The following is a 22,604-nucleotide window of genomic DNA, read 5'->3' on the forward strand; positions in this document are numbered from 1 at the left end:
AACAATAAAGGAAACACACTAAGCGCTGACAAAATGGAATAAGCTATTCAAAAATTAATCAACCCTATATTATATGCAAAACTGGGCCAAAAGTGAATATGGTTAGTGTTCTTTTTCCATAATAAGTACTATACTGGCGGGGGAAAATAACAGCACGTAATTAGTTTCAATGTTACTTGAATGATGCTATACTAATATGCCTACAAGTGCAAATGAAGGGGAGACTCTCTAAGAATCAACTGCGACTGTGATGACGTTGTTTTGAAAGAAGAAAAGAAGAAAAAAAGAACCCAGACAAAAGGGAGACAATGTCCAGCATTAGAGAAAATTTTATAAGGGCAAAATGTTTTTGAAGAAATCTGCCCGTGGTATGAAGACTTATTTCTTAGAAATTATTCTTTTTATCCTGATATTTTGACTGTTCTCATAACAATACATCTTTATTCTTGAAAAATACAATAACAACAAATCTTGAAACAAACTTTTTTTTTGTTGTAATATTACAACTATTCTGTATTCTCTCTTAAGTAGACTTTACACCGATTTTATCGGCCGATATTTAGCATTTTATTACATTACAATTACATTAATACTACAAATGACTTATGATAATTATGTTATCATGAAAATAAACTATTTGAACCTATTCAATGAATGACTAATGTAATGTCAGTTGCCGTTTGTGTACTTTGTGTTGCTGACTGTTTGTGGTTCAGTACTGTCGAACCTGCTGCTGAACAAAACCAAGGTGCGAAAAGCGTCGGCTGTCGCAGGGGGGCGCGAACGGTAGTTACGTGACGCTTAATCGCTGTCGAGCCGCCCCACAGGCGTCATTTCATCCATTGTTCCAATTGATTGCGGCGTCAATGCCACTGATGGCGGAGTGAAAGTGACTAACTGGAATGAATTCAATGGAACAAGTCGTCAGTGCAGTCATCGGCACTGCAGGAAGAAATTGTTGAGAGGCTTAGCTGCTGAATAGTTCAAGAAGCTAGCTAGCTTGTGCTTGCAATTATTTCTTCATGCGGCATATTCCTGCTGAAGTCAACAAGAACTCACAAGTTGTTGAAGTACACATGTATTTCAAAGCAGAAACTAAAATTAGATTCAGTGTTTTTGCGTGCGTGTAATTTTTGATGACAGAAAGTAGAACTATATTACTGTACTGTTTTTTTTAAATATAATTCTAAGTGAATATCTTTGAAGCAGAACATTTTATTTGATTCATTATTATATACAGTATACATTTTTCAGAAAGTAAAAAAATGGACTTTTTTTTTTTTTTAACAATTATGAGTATATATGTTTTTATTTATCTTACGAAGCAGAAAATAAAATTGTTTTCATTATTATTCCAGAATTATTTTTTTACTTATATTTGTTTTAATGCCAGGAAATTAAAATTTACTGTTTTTACCTTTTAAATATATTTTTAGATTTATCTGAGAAAGCAAAAAAAATAGATTCATTATTTTTTATTTTTTTAATGCCAAATAAAAATTTTACATTTTATATTTTAGCTGGCTGACAATAAAAAAAAAAAAGTTGATTTTTTATATAATTTTTACTTTTGGCATGATCACCTAGCAGTTATTTCTTTGAATATATATAATATTTATAAACATTATAGAATTTAAAAAAATAAATAAATTTGCGTGTGGCCGTCAGGTGTTTGAAGACTTTTATTAAGACAGCACAACAACTGTATTGTTAATTAAGCCGTCATCTGTATTATTGCACAGAATGCACTTTGCAAAGACGGATGGCACTGCAGCTCACCCGTAAGTGTGTGCGTCCGTGCACGCGCGCGTGTATTGATAGACTGTACGGGGCGAGAGCGAATCGTATAGTTTGAAGGCCTTTCGGACTGTCTTGTTCTTCTTCGTCCGCAGTGGCTGTCAGCTTCAATTAAAGTTGACAAAGGGCTCAAGGAATCCTAATTGCGGCCAGCCTTCCTTCTTTCTCGACGTGAAGGCCCTCAAAGCGTTCGGTCCGGCGGCGATGCCCCCCGCTCCCACCCCTCCCCCCGAATTAAGTGGGGTGGCTCGCCCGCCGACACCAAAGGTCATCATTAGCGGGTTTGACGACGGATGGGGACACTTGGGGAGAGACAGCGCTGTCATGTGGCTGTCTCCGTTATGACAACAACCAGTCTTCTATTGTCTCTGCACTCCTTTTCTGCCTGATTTTGTGTGTGTGTGTGTGTGTGTGTGTGTGTGTGTGTGCGCAAGAGCGAGAGAATTCAACATGTCCTGAACCCTCAAAAGGCGGCCTGCGGCCCAAATCTGGCCCACCAGCTGCCTATTTGTGGCCCCTTAACTGTTATTCTTTCATTCTGTGGTTTGGTTTTGTGTCAGCACGCGTATACCTGGACTTGCCTCCATGTCGATGATTCACAATCAGCCAGTAGAAAAGGCCGCCCGAGTCCTTCATTGATTGAACAAAAAAAAAACTTCATCGCTTTGATTTTCATTTATTACTTTTGTGTTCATTTGTATATTTTTTATTCAAACGTTCCAGTTCACGTGTCTTGTGGATGGACACCCGGAAGCAGACGGTTTCGTTTTCGTCTGTGACAAGGACAAAGTGAGTAGCAACACACAAGTATCCAAGAAGTGCCTTGTTAGCATTAGCCATTAATTGTCGCACCAGAATGCGATATAAACAGTGTTTTACTTGATCTTAATTAGTGAATGTTACAGGATTCTTGATAGGTATCACTTTCATGATTTGATGATTGTTATTTATCCTATGTTTGGGTTCACTTAGCAATCTGTATTTGTTTTTGGTTTTTTATTTCAAACCACACACGTATACATGCATTGGCATAAAAGGTGACAAGGTAAAACAACAAAATTAGGAGAAATGATAAAAAAATAAAAATGTTTAAGAGGCAAATGATGAAAACTAAATCATATTTTAAACTAAAATGATCCAAGGATAAAACATAATGATTTAAAAAAAAGGTAAATCAATAAAAATGGTCATAATAAAAAATAAAAACAAATTGATAACAAGTGATAGTGATGACATCATAAAAAACATCAAATGATAAGTACTAGAGAAATGAAAAAATGGAACAATAAACATTTTATGCAAAAATAAAGGATTAAAACAAATGAATTTAAATACCAAAAATAATAAAAAGTGTTATATCAGTTATATAAACGATAAAAAAAAATTATTAAAGCAATGAAACGATAAAAATGTGATCAACAAAACATCCCAATGAGCAGGGTGAAACAAAACGAAGTGGGCAAAGGGGATTCATGGAAACGAATGAGAATCTTTGCGATTTGATTTGGGATGGATTTTAAGAGCGATTGAGAGGCGGTCCAATGAGATGCTCATGTGGGACTTGTTTTGAAGGGGCGGAAGGGGGGAGGGGTCTGGGCCGGGGGTCTGTGTACATATTAAGGCGAGAAGGCCAGGGATGAAATAGAAGTCAAATCGTGGAGAGAAAGGGAGGAACGCTCCGCAGATTGGGTGATAAATCTTGTTCTGATCAGGTTTCTCTGGTGCCCTCACCCCTCACTCTCTTTCCAGGGGTAATTAATCAATCCCAGACTGCGGCCATTGATCGCCCCCTACACCCCCGACACCCCCCCCCCCCCCCCCCCTTCGCAAGCCCTCTCAGTATGTTTACACTCCTCGATTGTGTTTGCCACTAAGCCCCTCGACGCTGCTCAATCTCACCGTTGGCGGATTGTGACACGGCGTCCTCGGACCCCGTCAAACCAAACAACGCATCGATTGACGTCTCCGTGAAAATCAATCGACTCATTCTGTCTTCTTCGTCTCGGTTTGATCATAATCCTTTGCGGTCATTATGCGCGGGACGGGTTGCGACACAAAGTTTGGGGGTTTTGGCCACCGAGCAATCCCCGGTAGACCACGTCAACCTTAGGCTTGACGTCATTTACTCTGTCAACATTGCCACAAAGGCTTTGATGGTGAAGTGCTTTAATGCGGACCCGTTTGATTTCAGCAGGCTCTTTACGTTTGACCAGTTTTGAACAGGAATTCCCTTTTTAGTGGGCCAACAATCCAACGAACGCTTGGTGAATTCTACTTCACAATGATAGTCAGACCCCACATCGACGGATCCAAACGCGACGCCGCTATGAACGCTTGGCCGCCACGAGCCACAAAATGCCGTGATATCGCCAAGGACCAATCAGAGCAACGCTGTTTCAAATTAAGAATGACAACGATTCAATCAGAGCAAAGCTTATTTACATATCAAATATTCATTCCAATTCTGTCCGTCTCATCTGACCGACGTAAAAGACCAAACTGGCTATCTTGAAAAAGGGGCATCCTGGGCATTTCCAACCCAATTTACTGTGTCTTGCAAACGCGATAAAAGAACATCAAAGATTATCACCTAGGACAGGTTTTCTGAAAGAAAAGAAACAAACTGGGATTAAAAAAGAAAGTTTAGCGCAATAGTGGACTAAGTCCAAGCAGCAACGTTTCATGAAAGTTGACAAATTACAATCTCGCGCAGAATTGCGGACGCACTGGCACCCAAGGTCAAGCACTACAGTACTGACTTTCAGAGTCTTCTATTAATCGCTGAGCCTCCGCTTTCGGGTGGTGAAGCTTGGTTTATGGGCGTGGCCATCTCGGAAATAACCGTTGGCCCACTGTTGCGCTGATAAATTAGGAAAAGTGCTTGCAGATAAAATTAGAACTAAAAAAAGCATTTTCTCAATGGATTTCTGCCCTTCACTCAGAAATGACAACAATAATATTTTTTTTTTAAAATGAATCCTTAGCCATGTAAGAATAACTCCAAAAGCTCAGCGACAAGAGCGGTGCCACCAGGTTCGTGCGGCTGGAGTGAGCGCATCAACGTGATTCATCTACTCCGCAGGGCGGCTCGGAGAAAGCAAAAAACCTGATCTTTTAATTCGGTTAGTAACTGGAAGCAACCGCGTGAGACGCCCTCGCTGGAGCCATGCTAAAAAAAGAAAAGCACGTCCAGCGCCATTGTCGGTGAATGTATGTAGCAGGGAAGGAGAACCTGTTCCAGAGTGCACAAAGTCTTACAATGTTTAGTATTTTATATTATGAGATTTGTTGGGGGAGTTCGACTGGCTGGGATCAGTAGCGTGCAAAGGTGTGTTGCCGACGGTGTCCGAGACGCGTCGCAACAATTGCAAACGCCATGACAGATGCAAAAAATGACAACACGACGGCGTTAACACACACGACAGAAATGCAAACGCCGCGACATGATGGCATGGATCCAAAACATAGCGACGTTAGGCACACCGGAAGTGACTTCCCGCTCCGTCCGACTGTCTAATTCGTCCGATTGCCGACGGACCGAGTGACTCATTCGGGAAGTTGCACAACTTTTAATGAACCAAGTTGGGATATTGCTGATTTATGACAATCCGAAAGTGCTTGCCTTCCAAAATAGCTTACTTTCTTTTAAGAGGCTCATTGTGATCTCAAGACCGTGTGTTGATTCGAACCCCTCCTAATAATGACCGGCTGGATACAAGCAAGCTAGTGGAATCAAATCAACCGCCATGATTTTCCATTTGAATGAGGGGAGGAAAAAAATACAAATAAAAAAAATAATAATAATGCTAATAATTAAAGCTGCTCCACCTCCACCATGATTGCTCCTCCGCCGAGGACACGGGAGCAGCTTTGAGTGGGCGGCGTGATAACGCAATCTGTTCTCCCCCCTGCGGAGCGGCGCTGTCGAGTCCAGCCTTTCGCTTTGGCCTTTCGGCACGCAGCAGAACAAGAGAAGGAAGGAGGGAGCGAGGCGGGAAAGTGGAGGAATGGAAGGACGAACAATTAGGAAAGGCTAGCATGTGACAAAGGAACACAGAGCGACATGGACAGTTTTGCTTGGTGTCTTCTTTGAAATCAAAGTCAGAATATTTCTTTTATTTTTTCTAATAATTTCCCGCTAGGAAAGCACTAGATTTGTCTCTTCAGCAGACAATTTGCCTTTGTCGCTGGAGGAAATGTTTCAGGTAACATTGGCCAACTTTTGATATAGTTACACTCAAACATATATTACATATATACGTGTACATGATGAGGCAGTTAATAATATGGTGACCCAAGACAAAATAAAAAAAACATCCCCAAAACAAATTAATTACTAAATAATGAGTGGTAATGTTAAAAATACCTAAAATATATGAAATAATAATAATTCATAATGTCAATAATAATGAAAAAAATAATCCCCAAAACAAATTAATTACTAAATAATGAGTGGTAATGTTAAAAATACCTAAATGTATGAAATAATAAGAATTCAATAATAATCATATTAAACATGATAGTTACAAAATTTATTTTATGATAAAACTAATGACACAAAAGGATAATGATACTATTTATTTTATTCATTTTTATGAAATAGTGTCAATAACAAAATAAAAATATTACTGTATAACAATAACTAATAATTTCAGCGCTGTCAAAAGAGCAAAATAATAATTGAAACACTATCTAATTATTATTGAATAATACTGTCCACAATAACAAGATATAAGAACAATTATAAAATGTACATTAAAAAAATACATATTATAAATGTATTATTCTAAATTCTTTTTTGAAAATGAATACAACAAACAATCGTAATGCATAATTGTATTTTTGAATGATATTTTTTGATCCTTAAAAATTCGACAAATATTCCATAAACTTGCCCGTGCAGTGGTGCCTCGACTTACCAGTTGAATTCAATCCGTGACGACTTTTGCCACTTCCAAGACTCGTACCTCAAATGCTGCAGTGCGCGTCCCTTTCGGATCCATAGTGACTCTTTCGCAGGTTTTCAAGAGACTTTCCGCAGTAAACAAGTCCCAAACCCCCGTAGGTAAGAAGCTCAATATACACACTATTTTGAAATGATTTCTATATATATATATATTTCTTTTAGCGAGCAGCAGTGTCACCTTCTGTTGTCTCCCACCTCCTCCAACACCTTCTGTCATCACGTCCACAGGTGCATCACATAATTAAACGCGTGCCACCTTGACTCTCTCCCGGCCACTTCATTAGGTACGCCTGCCAAATCCATTACATTGACAACTTTCCTTATTGCCACTTTCTGCTTCCCTGTGACTCATATTGTCTTATGTTGTCTTGAAGTACATTGCTATTGTTGATATTTCTATTCCTATGTGCTGTGGCCGTCCACTTGCTTTTCGAAAAATCTGGATTTTCTCCCGGTGGTTAGCATAGTTTAGTTCAGTAACTAAAAAGTTACTTTTAACCCACTCACAGTTCTTTTAACCAGAGGCACTTTAAATGGTGGCAGGTCTTTGCGGTCTTCCATTTAACATAAATTTGAATGTGACTGGTTACGTCTGAAAAAGGCCACATCCCGGTTGTAGGAGGGTGTGCAGACTTGTGCAACCACATTATTTCGGTTATTTTTACTTCACATCTCGAAAAGACAAATGAATGATATCTTGGCGTAATTATTTTTTTTAATCACCCATAAAAAAATGACATTTAAACAACTTCTTTTTATTTTATTTTTTTCCAAAGAGGAAGCACTTATTTTCACATTATCTGCAAGGAATAAAAGTATTTGTTTCAATTTTTTTTTATGTGGAAGTTGATGCAAGTTAATAAAGATGGAAAAAAACATGATAAGAAACAGTTTCAAATTTTGGGGGGTAAACCAGAAGAGGGGGAAAAAAATTGCTTAAAATTGAAAGTAATATTTTTGTGAAAACAACCGCCAATTTTTACATAAAAAAATGATTTGTAAAACAAGATAATGCTCATTTAAAAATATGTTTATGAATGTTTTTGCGCCGCATGACACACAAGAGAGCTGCTCGTAATATTTTTGACCCACTCACTCCTACACTCGATGCCATCATTTGGTAAAAGCAGGGTTTTCTAATGTTGCAGGTGTACCTAATTAAATGTCCCCTTCTCCGGGCTAATGAAGGAGCCAATCGAGGACCCACCGAACTCTGACGCCCCCCCTCCAACCCCCAACCTTCATCCACGTCATCCATATTTCATGAAGCATCTCTCTCTCGTCTCCGTCTTGTGGACTTCTCACACATTCTATTAGACAATCCGTGCAGCATGTTTTATTCATGTCCTCTGAACATCTGCTTGTCCAGATGTCAGGAATCATCAGATGCCCCCCCCTTCTTCCCACTCCCCACTCCAGGGACTCCTGCCTTGACTGGCTGTAAATGAACGTCAAAAGCGGCTGTCAGGCCCGCCGCAGAAGTCTTTCATGACTTTTGGACCTGAGGAGAGTACACTTTGCCACACATGAAAGTCCAACAATGGAGACCTCCTCCATTCAGAGTTTTGTGTGTGTGTAATTGTAGTGGTGGCGGCTGGTGGGCTTTTGACACCGATGTGGTCTCTGTGGCTTGCCTGACTCACTGGAGCTGTGGGGAGGAGGAAAAAAAAAAATAGCAAAGAGGCTAACAAGTTGCCCGCTGACTGACTCAGAGCCATGGCAGTATGTCACCCTGCGCCTTTATGCACCATATTCTCCCTCTCGCTCGCCACCCTCACCCACTTAAAACATGTTTTTTTTCTCCGAGGTGATTAATGCTGCCGTTTTTATATGCTAACAACAACAACAAAAAAAACACTAAAATGTCAACAAACTATTGTTATGAAAGCAGCTCGGTGTGAGGTGCACAAATTCCGCCGAGCAGCAAGTGGCTTTCAAGTGGATTTTTTTTTAAGTCCCATAAAATGTAATAAGAGGAATATTAATACTACTAACACTTCAAGTAGTCGTGATAATAATATATAACTTTCATACTATATAGCTTGGGGCAGTTTGAGATCGAGCCCCACAAATTCTGCCTAGCAATAAGTGGCTTTGAAGTAAAAAAAAAAAAAAACATAATAGACTACTACTACTAACAATAAAAGTAATGAGAGGTTATTATCTAATAGTATGAATTCTAATACTGCTACTGCCACTACTATGAATCCATCCATCCATTTTCTGAGCCGCTTCTCCTCACCAGGGTCGCGGGCGTGCTGGAGCCTATCCCAGCTATCATCGGGCAGGAGGCGGGGTACACCCTGAACCGGTTGCCAGCCAATCGCAGGGCACAAACAAACAAACAACCATTCGCACTCACATTCACACCTACGGGCAATTTAGAGTGTCCAATGAACCTACCATACCATAAAAGATTATATAATACTACTACTACTACTACTGCTACTACTACTAATAATAATAAACTAAAACAAAATATTTTTTTGTTTTAGCCATTGCCCTCCTGCCGTGTAAACAAAAGTAATTTCTAACCACAGCGCCATTTATTGGATCAAGTGGGGCACTTCCCCACTTGTATATTTTTGTATATTATACGTAAGAGAGCCGCATACTTGTCCACCAAAGTTTTTCATCCATAGGTCCAACTTGGCTCCAGTTCCTATTAATATTAAGTAAAAATGTGTCCGAAAAGTGAAAACAATTTTGAGATGGACGGAAGCCACTGTGGACTTGAAATTTATTTAAAAAAAAAAAAACAACAGCTTTGCCATTATCATATGCAACATTGATTAGTGCTGCTTGAAAAGCTACGCTACATTATTCATGGCTCATCCATCTCCTTCACTTGACCATCCCTGATGACAAGAGTTTATGAGCAGTGACAGGGTTGGAAAATAAAATGAAAAAAAAAAAAAAAAAAGTCATGTGATGACGTCCAATCCCCAAAATTCTGCCTCTGCAGTGGAAATGATGCCCTACATTATGTTTGCATTTAGCGTGGTACATTGATAAACCTTTTTAGTGTTCTATTTAAACATTGAAAAGCATTTGTCTCCAAAGTGAGTTTTTCATTTTTAACCATAAAAATTAATACAGAAAAATAGCATTTAAAAAAAAAACAACAGGAAAATAAAAATAATACAAATTAACATAGAATAATAAAAAAAAAAGATTTTGAAACCACAGTAGAAATTTCAAATGTTCAACTTATTTAAAAAAATATAATAAATAAATCAGTACCAAATAAAATAATGAAAGTTTATAGATTAAAAGAACCCCTCACCCAAAAAAAAGATTAAAAATACAATATATTACATATAGGTATTAAAAACATGTAATACATACAAGTTTAAATAAAAGAATAGGTGAGTGACGGGCCGCGCATCCGCGAGCGCATCATTATTTCCCCTCCTCAACAAAAATCGGCCCTTCATCACTCAAACTTTTTAGAAAGAGAAAAAAAAAACCAACAAACGGATGCATTTTGATTGAGACGTTTGTTTTTTAATCTCGGCAATCGATGTGGGCGGGTGGCGTCATTTTCCAAAATGCATCCTCTTCGCGCGCGGCGCAAGTGGACACCGCGAAAGGCTAATTTGAGTCCGATAGTTGATCAAGTGATGGCCCCGCTTTGATTGGACTTTCATTTCATGTGGACGTCTGTGCCGAGTCATCCTTCACTGCCTCCTCCCAGTCGCTCCCTCCTTCTTTTCACTTACTCTATAGATTTTCCTCACATGATAAATTGGACTCAGGGAGCCACTGAGGTGTGACCCGACCAGTCCAGCTTCTTTTTGATTTTGATTTTTTTTTTGCTGCTCTTTAATATCCCTAATTATGCCTTTACAGACTGTTAGTGACCAGTCTTGTAAATGATATTAATCAATAGATTAACACATTTGTTGAAATGTCAACTGTTGACCCGCATTTTCCCATTGTTGCAAAGTTGCGACCCACTTTTATAAGCATTTTTTTTTTTAAATTTAAAAATAGCCTCTGAAAACAGATGTACAGTATGCTATATTTTTAAACGCCGTTTCAAAGAAGTTGCACATACCGCCATAACATATTGCTAGCCATGACGCCCGTGAGCCAGAGGCTGAGCTGCACTGTGTTTGTTCGCAGAGTACACTAGTGACTCGAGCACAAGTGAGTAACTTTCCCTGTCACTTACCTAATATGTTCCAGGTGGGAACTTGGTACTATACCGAAACAATCTCAATACGAATATGTAATTTTTGACGAGCTTCCCGCAACCCACCCAAAATGGGTCCGCGACCCACCGGTTGAAAATAACTGGTTTAAATGATGTCAGAAATATATAACAACTACAAATAAGGCTCTCAAAACAACTTTAAAAAAGACAATAATTGAATGAAAATGTAACAATTACATTTTTTTTTTTTTTTTTTTTTTAAATATACAGCAGTGCCTTATACGAGTATCGAATACAAATGCCATTCATCCGTTCCAGCCTCCCCAAAAATCTTTTTTTAATAGCACTCTATAATCTTGAAATTTATAAAAACATACAGTCATCATATAATTAAATTTGAACTACAATTCAGTGGACATTGTGCTGCTCCCTCTGGTCTGCGGGACTTGGCAACCTGGGGGCGGTGTAATACAGACATACGCATATACATGGATCCGGCTCAGTTCCTCAGTTAGCCGCAGTAATACTAGTCGTTCTCCACATAGGATAAAGAAAATATGCTTGCGAGTATTGTTATATTGTCTGTCTGCGTGTGTTGCTGCACCCTGCTGCATACTGATCATTTAAAAAAGTGGAGAAGGTGAGAGGAAAACAGTTTTTTGTTCAAAGGTAGCGAGGATTTCGACCTTTTTCTCTGTGACACCGAACACGCGTAAACGACAAAAGCACGACTCACACGCTCTTGCCGGCAGCAGTAGCGCTGCCGTCGGTGTCAGTCGAGGAGGATGAAGCGGAGAGTGACGCTTTCCATCATTCGAGCGGTTCAAATGGTAAACTTGCAGAACATGGATGCGTGTCTGCGTCAGCCTCGGGCCCCCAAATGACTAAACGCCCGTGTGCGAGGATGATGATGCTTTGAACTCCAAAGTTGTCTTTGACTTCTGAGGCATATTTGCATTTCGAACCGCCTTTTGTTGTTTTATTCATCTGAATTGTGGAAACGCTTGCAAATCATTCTCATCACGCCCCGGTGTTGTTTTTGTCGACTTGCTGCGGTGTGATTGAAGAAAAGCGTGTATTCTATCCATCGCCTCCACCCACCTCCCCCTCCGAACAGAACAACCGAACATTTGAATTCTCTCTGTGCACAGTGGGCAGAAACAAGCACCGTCACGTATGTTGAGTAGATTGAATCCTCTCATGCAGGAGTCTGAATAATATTATTATTATTATTATTATTATTGTCGAGGTGGGGGAGGAGATGCGCCATTCGGACGGATGCTGCAGCAGCGCGTAAAAAGCTGCGGATGCTCCCCCTGCATGCGCGCGTCCAAGGGGCAATCGTCAAAGTTTCCGAAGCACGCCTCGGCCGCGCTTCTTCTCCCCCCCCCACCCCCCCGGCTCAGGCACCGCTCGCAAGCAGGCTGGAAGACCACCAGGCTCGCAGCCGGACTCAGCCGCTTCGCAGGGCGCACATGATCGCGACCGGTGTGTGCGGCGTGGCGCTGGTCCTGGTTCTGGTGGTGCTCATCCCGGCCATGGTCAACTCCGCCGGGACCCCCGCCCGCTACGAGATGCTCGGCGCCTGCCAAATGGTGTGCGACCCCCACGGGACCGCCGCCGCCACGGCGCCGGCGAAGGCGGCCGGCGAGCCGGTCAAAGACAACCGCCCGGTGCAGTCGCTGCCCACCTTCATCCAGGGTCCGCAAGGGGAGCCCGGACGCGCGGGGAGGACGGGTCCCAGGGGCCCCGCGGGCGAGCCCGGCCCGCCCGGCTCCGCCGGCCCGCCCGGGGAGCGAGGGGCGCCCGGTCCTCCGGGTCCGCCGGGGGCCAGCGGACCCACGGGGGCCATCAGCGCGGCCACCTACAACACGGTGCCAAAGATCGCCTTCTATGCAGGACTCAAGAAGCAGCACGAGGGGTACGAGGTGCTCAAGTTCGACGACGTGGTCACCAACCTGGGCAACCACTACGACCCCTCCACCGGAAAGTTCACGTGCTCCATACCGGGGATTTACTACTTCACGTACCACGTGCTGATGCGAGGCGGCGACGGCACCAGCATGTGGGCCGACCTGTGCAAGAACAACCAGGTGGGCCCGACACCGCCGCACTTTTCGGGGCTTCATTTGGACACTTTTACGCACGCGCCCAACATCATTTGCGTACTTAAAGAGATTCAATGCTGACTACATGCCCACAAACTCCACTGAACCGGGAACTATTAACACTCTCATATTTCAATATTATGGCCATGTATGGCGACCAGTTAGAGAAAAGACCAATCTTTTTCACTCATGGCAAACTTGACACTCCACTCGGAAAACTTTATTAGGTCCACCTGCGCAATCTCACGAGCTCCAATATCAGAGTATATTGTTGTGCTTGTTAGAAGACAGAATCATTTAGAGAGATGGATAGAATGAGAGAAAATAAATGGGAATGGTCGCGTGCACTTGTAGCAGTTTGAGTGAAAGTGTGCTCCAGAGGCTCACATTTACCCATTCAAGCACACATTCGTATGGGCAGCTGATGCCACGCTGGGCGCTGCCAGGCCTACTGGGAGCGATTTAAGGTTCAGCGTCTTGCCCGAGGGCACTTCGACAGCGGACAGCTCTTCCCAATGAGCCACAGGTTGACACAACATACTCGTGGTTAATTTTACATCAGTGATGCACAAAATAAATGTGCACTTATTGTTCCCCAAAAAAAAGTACAGTAGCTCTAAAATAAATGGAAAATCTCAAATCTAAAATAATCAAAATTATACTTAATTCTAAAAATTGTATTTGTACACGTAAATATTTTTTGATACATTTTTGTTTTTTCATATAATATAAAAATAAAAACAAAAACTTTGAGATGTATTCGATTGGACAACCACAATATGTAATATGTGTATTATATGATATCTGAATGTAGCTTCCATTAGTAAAGAGATGCAGTGATTGTAGTTCTCGCTGGGAGTTGTACCTAATATTCTGCTCTCCAAAATGACCAAAATATTTTAAAAAGTTGATGCACTTCTATACCACTGGAATAATAAACATTAAATTATTATTTTAATTTTATTGTACCATTTATTTTATTCATAGTTATTTCATTTATTGATTCTTTTTTTTTTGTCGAGTCTGTAAAACATGTTCGTGCATTAAGAAAAGCACTAAATCTTATTTATGATTACTATTATTATTATTATTTTTAAAAAGAGCATCATGATCTATCTTGGTCGTCACCGGACAGCTGATGCCAGCGTACCTAATGAACTGTCCCGTGTCTGCCCACTGTCTCCTCTCAGGTGCGAGCCAGCGCCATCGCGCAGGACGCCGACCAGAATTACGACTACGCCAGCAACAGCGTGGTGCTGCACCTGGAGCCCGGCGACGAGATCTACATCAAGCTGGACGGCGGCAAGGCGCACGGCGGCAACAACAACAAGTACAGCACCTTCTCGGGCTTCATGCTGTACGCCGACTGAAAAACAAAAACAAAAACAACAACCACCATCTCGTGTTCTCTCTTTGCTCGCTTCCTCCCTCGCACGCTCCATCACTTGTTGGATTAGTAGAGCCAGTGCTTCACATCACCCTTGTTCGCCAAACGAGCTTGCCGAGATTGTTGTATATCGTCTTCACACACAAACACACACATAGAGAGAGAGAAGGCAAGAATGGAATGTATTTGTTGACATGTGGTCTGATTGGTGTCTAACTGGATGAACTGCGAAGCAATGCCACGTTGTAATGTAGCTGCCGCCGTATAATATAACACGCGATATACAGTACATGTGTGTCTCAACCCTCATTCATCACAATAGTCGCACACTCTGGAATGTATTCACGGTAGCGCTCCCCTCTCGGATCTGTTTTAATCCCACTCGAGTTTGTTTGGTCCAGTGTGAACGAGGCGGTCAGACTAAATCAAACGACGTTTGTTCAGTAGCATTTAGAACGCTCTTTCCGCAATCTTCATTGAGCCAAAGCATTCAATTTACAGTCGAAAAATCTCACGGGAAGCCGCCAAACAAACAAAAGTAGAATCTTTTTTTAACGATCTCTCAATTTACTCACAGATGTGCTTAATCAGTTAAATCTGGGCCTGTTTGGTTGAACACAAAACTATTATTCTGTCATAAAAATGGCCTCAGGTGGCTACATACTGGTAAGTCAATTATACCTCTTACTTGCGAATTCATAGATTTGTATTTTTTATTATTTTTTTAAATCCATCTGCCACTATTTGTGAAACAAGACAACTAAACTATTTGCTGTTCTGTGCTCAGGCCAAGACCTGTCTAATATGAAAGTATTGCTTAGGCACCATCTTGTGGGCAATCAAAATATTAGGGCAATCATTTTGATATTTTCAGCGGTTGACGAGGGCGTAAGTAAACATGTCCACAAAAATTTGGGTGACGATTGTTTGTAGTTTTGTGACATTAAGCTATGTTAAGGTTTTCTCTGTTGCGAGCGTATAGAGGCGTCTCCAAACGATCGGCAATCAAATCGAACAAGTTTGATTGCGTAATCGTACATTTTCAACCTGTTCACTATTTCCAACTCCAAATGCTTATTGTGCGTGTGGTCAACACAGAGTTCGGCCAAATGGACTGCGCGATTGCGACGTGAAACGGAACGAAAGCCAATCACTTCGTGCTGTTGTCGAACACAAATAGAAGAACAGCTGGTTGTGTTGAGCGTTTTCGTAACGTATCGTCCACCACAAAGAGAGGAGTAGGAGAAGGAGAAGAGTTTGTACCACCTGCGTAAACGACAAAAGCAAGTAATACCAGGCCAAATACCGTAGACCAGTAATCCCCCGTGAATATCGAAAGATCTGCACTACTTTTCTATTGGACAAGATTCAGGCTCCTCCCCTAACTTCAACGTCACACGTTTCTTGGCACCAAGACCAAAGCGCTACTTTTCCATAAGACAGAGCTTTGGCACTAGTTTATGGCATAAACAAAGAGCACAAAAACAGCTAATTAGTTAATGGAGGACAGGTTAAAGAAAAGAATAATATAGTCACAAGTAGGCTGGGGAACACTGAAAAACAAAGATGCCCTCTAAGAGATTTTCGCAAACCTTTGCGTTTACATTCTCGCGACCAATAAGAAAAGAGAGTGACGTCAGATGCATTGCTTAAAAAAAAATGACAGCGTGACAACAAACCAAATACCGAACGAAAGCAAACGTGCATCCTCAATTTCAATCTGTGTTTTTATTGGGAACAAATATTGGATTTTTAAGCAATCGGAAGTGACGCATGGCTCTCTAAAGCTGCCATCTTGAAATCAAAATGTGATTCTTCTCATCCAGCATTAGAGTGGGTCAGGCGGCGCAGGGGTCAAGCGGTTCGTCAGCACATGACAGCAACATGTCCTTGACCCTCCGGTGACACACCATCGATCCACACTGCCCACCCCTCTTCCTCTCAGATATGAATATCATTTATAATTTACAGTTTTAATCCTCCTGCAAGATTCATCAAAAGTTTGGCTCCGACCGCGGCGGCCATTGATCATGGCGTGAAGTCACCCTGCGAAGCCACCTGTTCCCAGACGAGAGAGGAGAGCGCGTCCTTCACGTGGGCACTCCCGTTAGACGCGCTGCCGAGGGGCCGACTCGTCTGAAACCGCCGCGGCGTTGAGGGCGGGCGCGGCATACTGATGAGCGGCGTGCTCGTTAGGAAGCGGCAGCTACGCTAACGCGCGAGTGCTTTTGTGACACGGACTGAAAGGTGTTGGCATGGAGCTCACACACGGCTGCTCGAGAATGAAGGAATTAATTCAATCAATTTCATCCATTACACTGAATGTATGTAACCCCAATATGAAATAAATTCACGTCTCTGTGGACTACAGTTGTACAACAAAATGATTTGGAAACGGAACATATTTTCAGTTCAAACGCATTTTTATTTGTTTCATTGGTATTTAAACACTTGGCTAGGGTTGTGCGGCGTACCAGTACTGAAGCGCTACCATGATACTCTACAAGCTTTCGCCTTTTTAGTATCTGTATTTTTAAGAGTGGCTGCGTGCAGTTTGGCAGATAGCGAAAAATCTGAATTGAAGTTTACCGTAAAACTGACACATAAAACAAAGACAATCAAACAACAAAGGTCCGCTAACTAAATGTAAAATGCCATAGACGGGCTAATGGAAATTAGCATAGATGTTATGGTAATTATAAACCTTCAAACGACACAAACGGAGCAGACCCGCGTGTTACTATACTAATTTATATGTAGAATAACAGATCAAATTTAGAAAACAAATAACTACTTTTTTTTTTTTTATAGCTGAACTGCTATGCCATGTTTTTTTTTGTTTTTTTTTTACTTTATTTAATCAAGAGTGAATACATATAACTATTTTATTTAATATCCTTTATTGCCAGTATTACACTACAAAAATACTAAATATTATACCAAAAAAATAGTAAGAAGCTGAAGTTTTATTTTTTGTTATGTATTATTCTGCTGCATTAACTGATGTTTTAGGTTTTTGCCATGGTATCGTTTCAATATCAGTATCCCACAGGCTTTGTTTTGACTTTTTTTGGGGGGGGGGGGGGGGGTGAAGGAAAGGGGGAGCACCAGGTCCTTTTCTTCTTGTCATTCCCAGCCATTCAATAAATGTATTTAAAAAAAAAAAAAACACTTTGAATCCAAAAGGTTTCCAGCTTATAAATCACTGTGGGCTACTTAATGGTATATTATTAGTATGATGACACATTTCATCATGATTATGAGGCAAAATTGCACCCTGTGATTGATTGAAGGCCCAAATGAATTAATTATGGTCACATCGCATCTCACTGTTGTCTCATCATCCCGAGATGGAGGGAAAAAAAATCATTATGGCTTCATTAAACAAATGAAAAACTGCCTGGGCTTTTTTCTTCCCGTGCTTCATTTAAAGGTGAGCCAGCGTTTGGGGTTGTCCACCAGGATCTTGTCCACCTGCGTCTGTGAGATGCCCCGCCTCAGCATCTTGGGCACAATGTTGCGCAGGATGTGGGAGTAGCCGTGGCCGCCGTACTTGCTCAGGCGGTCCTTGGTGTGGATGTCGTGCGCAATCACGATCTTGTCCTCGTAGCCTTCTTTAACCAGCAAGGCCAAGCTGGACGGGCAGCGAGGGGAAGAAGAGGAAGAAGAGGAGGAGGAGGAGGAGGAGGCGGAGGACGTGGCAAAACAAAACAAACAATGGACCGCTTTAAACTCAGTCCTCTCAGGCGTCTCGGATCAGGTATCATCCAAAATCAATAGGATTTGTCTGTTATTTCCATGGAAATATCTCTCATAGGAATTAAAAGGTAGAGTCTTTTGAGAAAAAAATTCTATATTTTCTAAAAGGCTAATGTTCTTTCCAGAAATAATTCATATTTTATATATATATATATATATATATATACAGCGGGTACGGAAAGCTTTCATACCCCCTTACATTTTTCACTTTTTTTTTATATTGCAGCCATTTGCTAAAATCATTTAAGTTCATTTTTTTCACGTGTGTAAAAGTTAAGTAAGTCACAATCTTACAGACATTAACCTGTATATTTTTTTAAAATACTCAGAGGAGTGATCATATATTTTTTGCGAAAATTGTAATCTTACAACCGGTACTGTATATTAAAACCCATATTTAAGTCGTATCTTTTGGGGGGAAAAAAAAGTGGGACATTTTTGTGAAAAAGTCCCACTCTTACGAGAATAAACTTTCTTTTTTTAAGTAATTTATTCGAGAAGAAAAGTGTGATACGGCTTAATTACTGAAGTTAAGTTCGTGAATAAAAGTTACAATAGAATAAAGTTTATATAATAGAAAAGAAAAAAATTTTTTCAGAGTAAAAAGTTTTACATGTTCAAGATAAAAATAATAATAATCTGAGAATAAAGTGTATTTTTGGAGAAAAAATAGTGGTATACAGTACTTCTGTCAATTTCTTTTCCAAACATTCCCCCCCAAAAAGTTCTTAGAAGAATTAAGGCATATTCAAAGTTTTCACATGATTATTACGACGAATATATAACATTATTTCTAAATCCAACCCTTGCAGTGGAAGTCAAGTGAATGTGCAGGCAGCTGAGCTGTACTCACGCGTTGACTCTCTGGCTGTCGCTGGGCATGTCCACGTCCAGGTTGAAGACGTAGTTGAGCGTCTCGACTCCAAAGAGGTCGTACTCCAGATAACTCCCCATCTCGGCGAAGTCCAGCAGTTCGGCGTGGTTGAAGAATGTCCTGCAGCGGCACAACAAGACACGACATTTATATAAAACTACATTTTAAAAGTCAGGGGCCACTGTAACAAAAGTTAACCATACAATGATTTCAATTTCACTCTAAGTTCAAAGTACAAATACTCTTATTACAGCTGTGATTTAAAGTCAAGGAAAACAAATATTAGACCACTCTTTGTTTCTTCAGTGTTATGTGCAATTTTAATGCATAGAATAACTAAAGGTACATTGATTTGGACAAGTATAATGATGACAACAGAATTAGCTCATACAAGTTTAATTTGAGAGCTGATAGCTAGCCATTTTCCATGCTTTTCTTGATAGCAACCAAAAGTCACTGGAAATACACTTAAGCTTAAGCATGTCAAACAGGACTAAGTATTACGGAATCAGATATAGTTTGTCGTGGTCATTGTATTCTTCAGCTAATATACCTTTGGTGGTAGCAGGCATTAAAACGAAGAAGAAATGTAAAAGTGCTCTGATAATTTTTCTGTGACTGCTTTAGAGGGGCAACATCCACTGCCTGCTAAAACTATTCTCAATCTAAAAGTGCTTAAAATAATTGTATACCATCAAGAACTTTTTTTAAAATATTTTGCATGAAATGCTTTTTTGAATTTAGTGGTTGGTTTAAAAAAAAACAACGAAAAAGAAAAATAGTACTGTATTTTGAAAACAATTCCAGAAAAAAAGGTGCAATCTGATGGAAAATAACCTCATGCTGCTTCACCAAGAAATGATCTGATCACAGATCAGCTCACTCTGGCACATTTCCATGACAGTATTAGCTCCTAGACCACTGCTGCACTCCCAACGCACTCCTCACCTGTCCAGGTGCGACATAACCGTCTTGCCGATGTCGCCGCCCGCCTCCTGAAGGACGCGGACGACCTCGGCCGGAGCGGGGGAATCGCGGCCGGGATGGATGATGACGGGACAGCCGAGCTGGGCCTGAGCGTGCGCCGCCGCCCGCAGCACTTTCTTCTCGCTGTCCGTGATGGGCCAGCCGGTGCCGATCTCACCGATCACGCCGCAGCGGATATCCGTGCCGTCGGCACCGTAAAGGATCTCGCTCACGATGACGTCCGTGAGCTGGTAAAGAAAGCGGAACTAATGTCAGACGCAAAACTATTCATTATGACAGGTGTGACGTACGTCCACTGACAATCTGGAAAAAAACGCCGCTCAAATCAATCACTGGCGCGGACACACAAGCACAACATGGCGCGGTGCGGTCAGCGTAACAACGCGCAGTCCTCGTCTAATGACTGACTTGTGCGGAACTATGAAGGCACTCGCCGGACACTTTTATACTAAGTCCATGTTAGAGTCACTCTATGGAGATCTAAAGAGCCAAAATATGGGACCTTTAAATTGATGTATTTTCCATGAAGTACAGTGCCGTGAAAACTTTACTAGTTTTGCCAGTTTAATGTTATATATTAAACTGGCAAAGCTATAGTTTTGCCAGTTTAATGTTTAAGAATAGTTTTGTATTTTTTATGTTTATATTTGTGTCCGTGGCTGGGTGTCTGATCATTTTCTATTTTGTTGGAATATTATGGGATTTTGTCTTATATTTTTTATTTTGTTAAAAAAAAAATCTGCATTTCTTTATTTTGATTATAAAAATATTATAATATTTGTTTCTTTTTTTGCATTTTCTGTCAAGTATATTTGATTTTTTCCTAATGCATGTTTTCTTCTATCTTTCATTTTTTAAATTAGTTTCTCTTTAAATAGTAAATTTATTTTTTATTTTTATTTTTTATTTTTTCTAAATAATATTTTTCTTCTAATATTGGGGGATTTGTTTTTCTTTTTATTTCTGGTTTTACTAATATTATTGTGTGTGTATATATATATATATATATATATATATATATATATATATAGTTTTGTAACCCCCCCCCCCCAATATTTTTTGATTTTTCTTTTTCCCCTAATATATTTTTTCCACCCAAAGTTTCATATTTTTACCTCAAATCAGATATTTGTTATTTGTGTGTATACCTTTGCTGTGTAATTCAGTAATATTTTTTTTTTAAATGTGTTTTGCATACGCACTTTCTCCACACTCATCTTGCGAGTCTCGTCCGAGTGCGTGCAGTCTATGTAGTACCCGGCCCCCGCTATAATGTTGACCCCGGTCGCCTTGGCCAGCCTCCTGAGGGTGGGCAGGTCCCGGTCGATGCCCGTGGTGGTGTTTTCCACCACGCTGCCGCCACCCGCCTTCCTGTAGGCCAGCAGTTCATCTCGCACGGCCTCCGTCTCCTGGCGCAGGAGCAGGTTCTCGTGGCAGCTGTACGGGTTCTGCCTCAGCCAGTGCACCTGGCCCATCTGGAACGGGTTCTCGGCCGTCGGGCGGTTCTCCGGCGCCGAGGGGATGTAGCAGCACTTGAAGGTCATGGTCAGGTGCTCGTGGGTCATGGTGCGGCCCAGCTGGTCCGGGTCCAGCAGACCCAGGACGCTCTGGACCTTGCCGCTCAGCTCGGTCATGACGGCTCGTCAAGCTGAATGAAGTGCATGCAAAACAAGAGTCTGTTAATGTTTGACAGTGTGCCAGACAAAGCGAGAGATAAATGACAGGTGAGCAGACAAGCTCAACAGAGCGCAAACCTTTGGACTCCAGAATACTAAATGACTAAAACTCGCTTCTGAACTTAATTCCGCCAACTTTCTTCAGCAAAGTGCTGGAAGTTAGTTACGGGAAGTTAGAAATGACAACGTCACGCTATTATTTTGAAATGACAACGCTAGACCGGGATGCCCATGAAAGGGACCTTAACGACCTACGTGGGGCTAGCTTGACTTGTCCACAAGCGGCGTTTGATGAACACGCAACAAATCGATTAACTTCGGCCAAAACTGCTTAAAGGGCCTGGCGTTGTAACACGTCGTTAAACGGAAGTTCAACTTTTATCAAATTAAAGCCGGAAATGTGTTGAAAGCATGGAAAAAAGAAAAGTGCTGACCTTAAACGTGCAACTCGGGTCTTCCCCCTCTTGGATATAAAACCAGAAGCAGGTTGAGGAGGAGGAGTCATCGCGAGATTTTACGAGATTGTACCATCAGTTCATGAAAATGCATCAACCTACATTTTTATTATCCGTCCATTTTCTCTACCGCTTATGAGGTAAACCCTGATCTGGTCACTCTATATTATATTATATTTTATGATATGATATGATATGATATGTTATTATTATTATTATACAAAAAACTATGTATTTACTGAACATAGTTTGTTTATGTGTGCAGTATTATTTAAAAAAATATTTTCTGCATTTGAAACACATTTTTTTTGTTGTAGTTTTTATTTTATTTTTATTTTACTTAAAATATTTTACATACAATATTCTATTTAATGATTTTAATTATGTATAAAGAATTGTTTTTTTAGTTATTCACCATAGGTCATTATGCATGCAG

The 22,604-nt window shown here is 40.8% G+C and overlaps 3 protein-coding genes across 6 annotated transcripts in view; 2 read left to right on the forward strand and 1 right to left on the reverse strand.

The window, feature by feature from the left end:
• The window catches only part of ssx2ipa (synovial sarcoma, X breakpoint 2 interacting protein a), an 84,204-nt gene that overhangs the window by 29,259 nt on the left and 32,341 nt on the right, over nt 1-22,604 (forward strand). The gene's annotated exons all lie outside the window — the stretch shown is intronic.
• pter (phosphotriesterase related) lies at nt 8,255-22,225 on the reverse strand. 4 transcript variants are annotated; one of them, XM_061798169.1, is made up of 5 exons: nt 22,148-22,225; nt 21,240-21,685; nt 19,999-20,264; nt 19,030-19,170; nt 8,255-8,411 (listed from the first exon to the last, which is right to left on the reverse strand). In XM_061798169.1, the coding sequence occupies exons 2-5, from the start codon at nt 21,669-21,671 to the stop codon at nt 8,321-8,323; spliced, it is 930 nt and encodes a 309-aa protein (XP_061654153.1). In that variant the 5' UTR covers nt 21,672-21,685; nt 22,148-22,225; the 3' UTR covers nt 8,255-8,320. The 4 variants fall into 4 exon arrangements, with proteins under 4 accessions (XP_061654153.1, XP_061654150.1, XP_061654152.1 ...); XM_061798166.1 differs by lacking the exon at nt 8,255-8,411 and adding an exon at nt 16,820-18,051; XM_061798168.1 differs by lacking the exons at nt 8,255-8,411; nt 22,148-22,225 and adding exons at nt 16,820-18,051; nt 21,969-22,117.
• On the forward strand, nt 11,243-16,095 carry c1ql3b (complement component 1, q subcomponent-like 3b). The gene is made up of 2 exons (XM_061798170.1): nt 11,243-13,015; nt 14,221-16,095. Exons 1-2 carry the CDS (start codon nt 12,230-12,232, stop codon nt 14,398-14,400), a joined length of 966 nt encoding a protein of 321 aa, XP_061654154.1. The 5' UTR covers nt 11,243-12,229; the 3' UTR covers nt 14,401-16,095.

This window comes from Phyllopteryx taeniolatus, chromosome 14 (assembly GCF_024500385.1).
Source record: "Phyllopteryx taeniolatus isolate TA_2022b chromosome 14, UOR_Ptae_1.2, whole genome shotgun sequence".
NCBI classification, from domain to species: domain Eukaryota; kingdom Metazoa; phylum Chordata; class Actinopteri; order Syngnathiformes; family Syngnathidae; genus Phyllopteryx; species Phyllopteryx taeniolatus.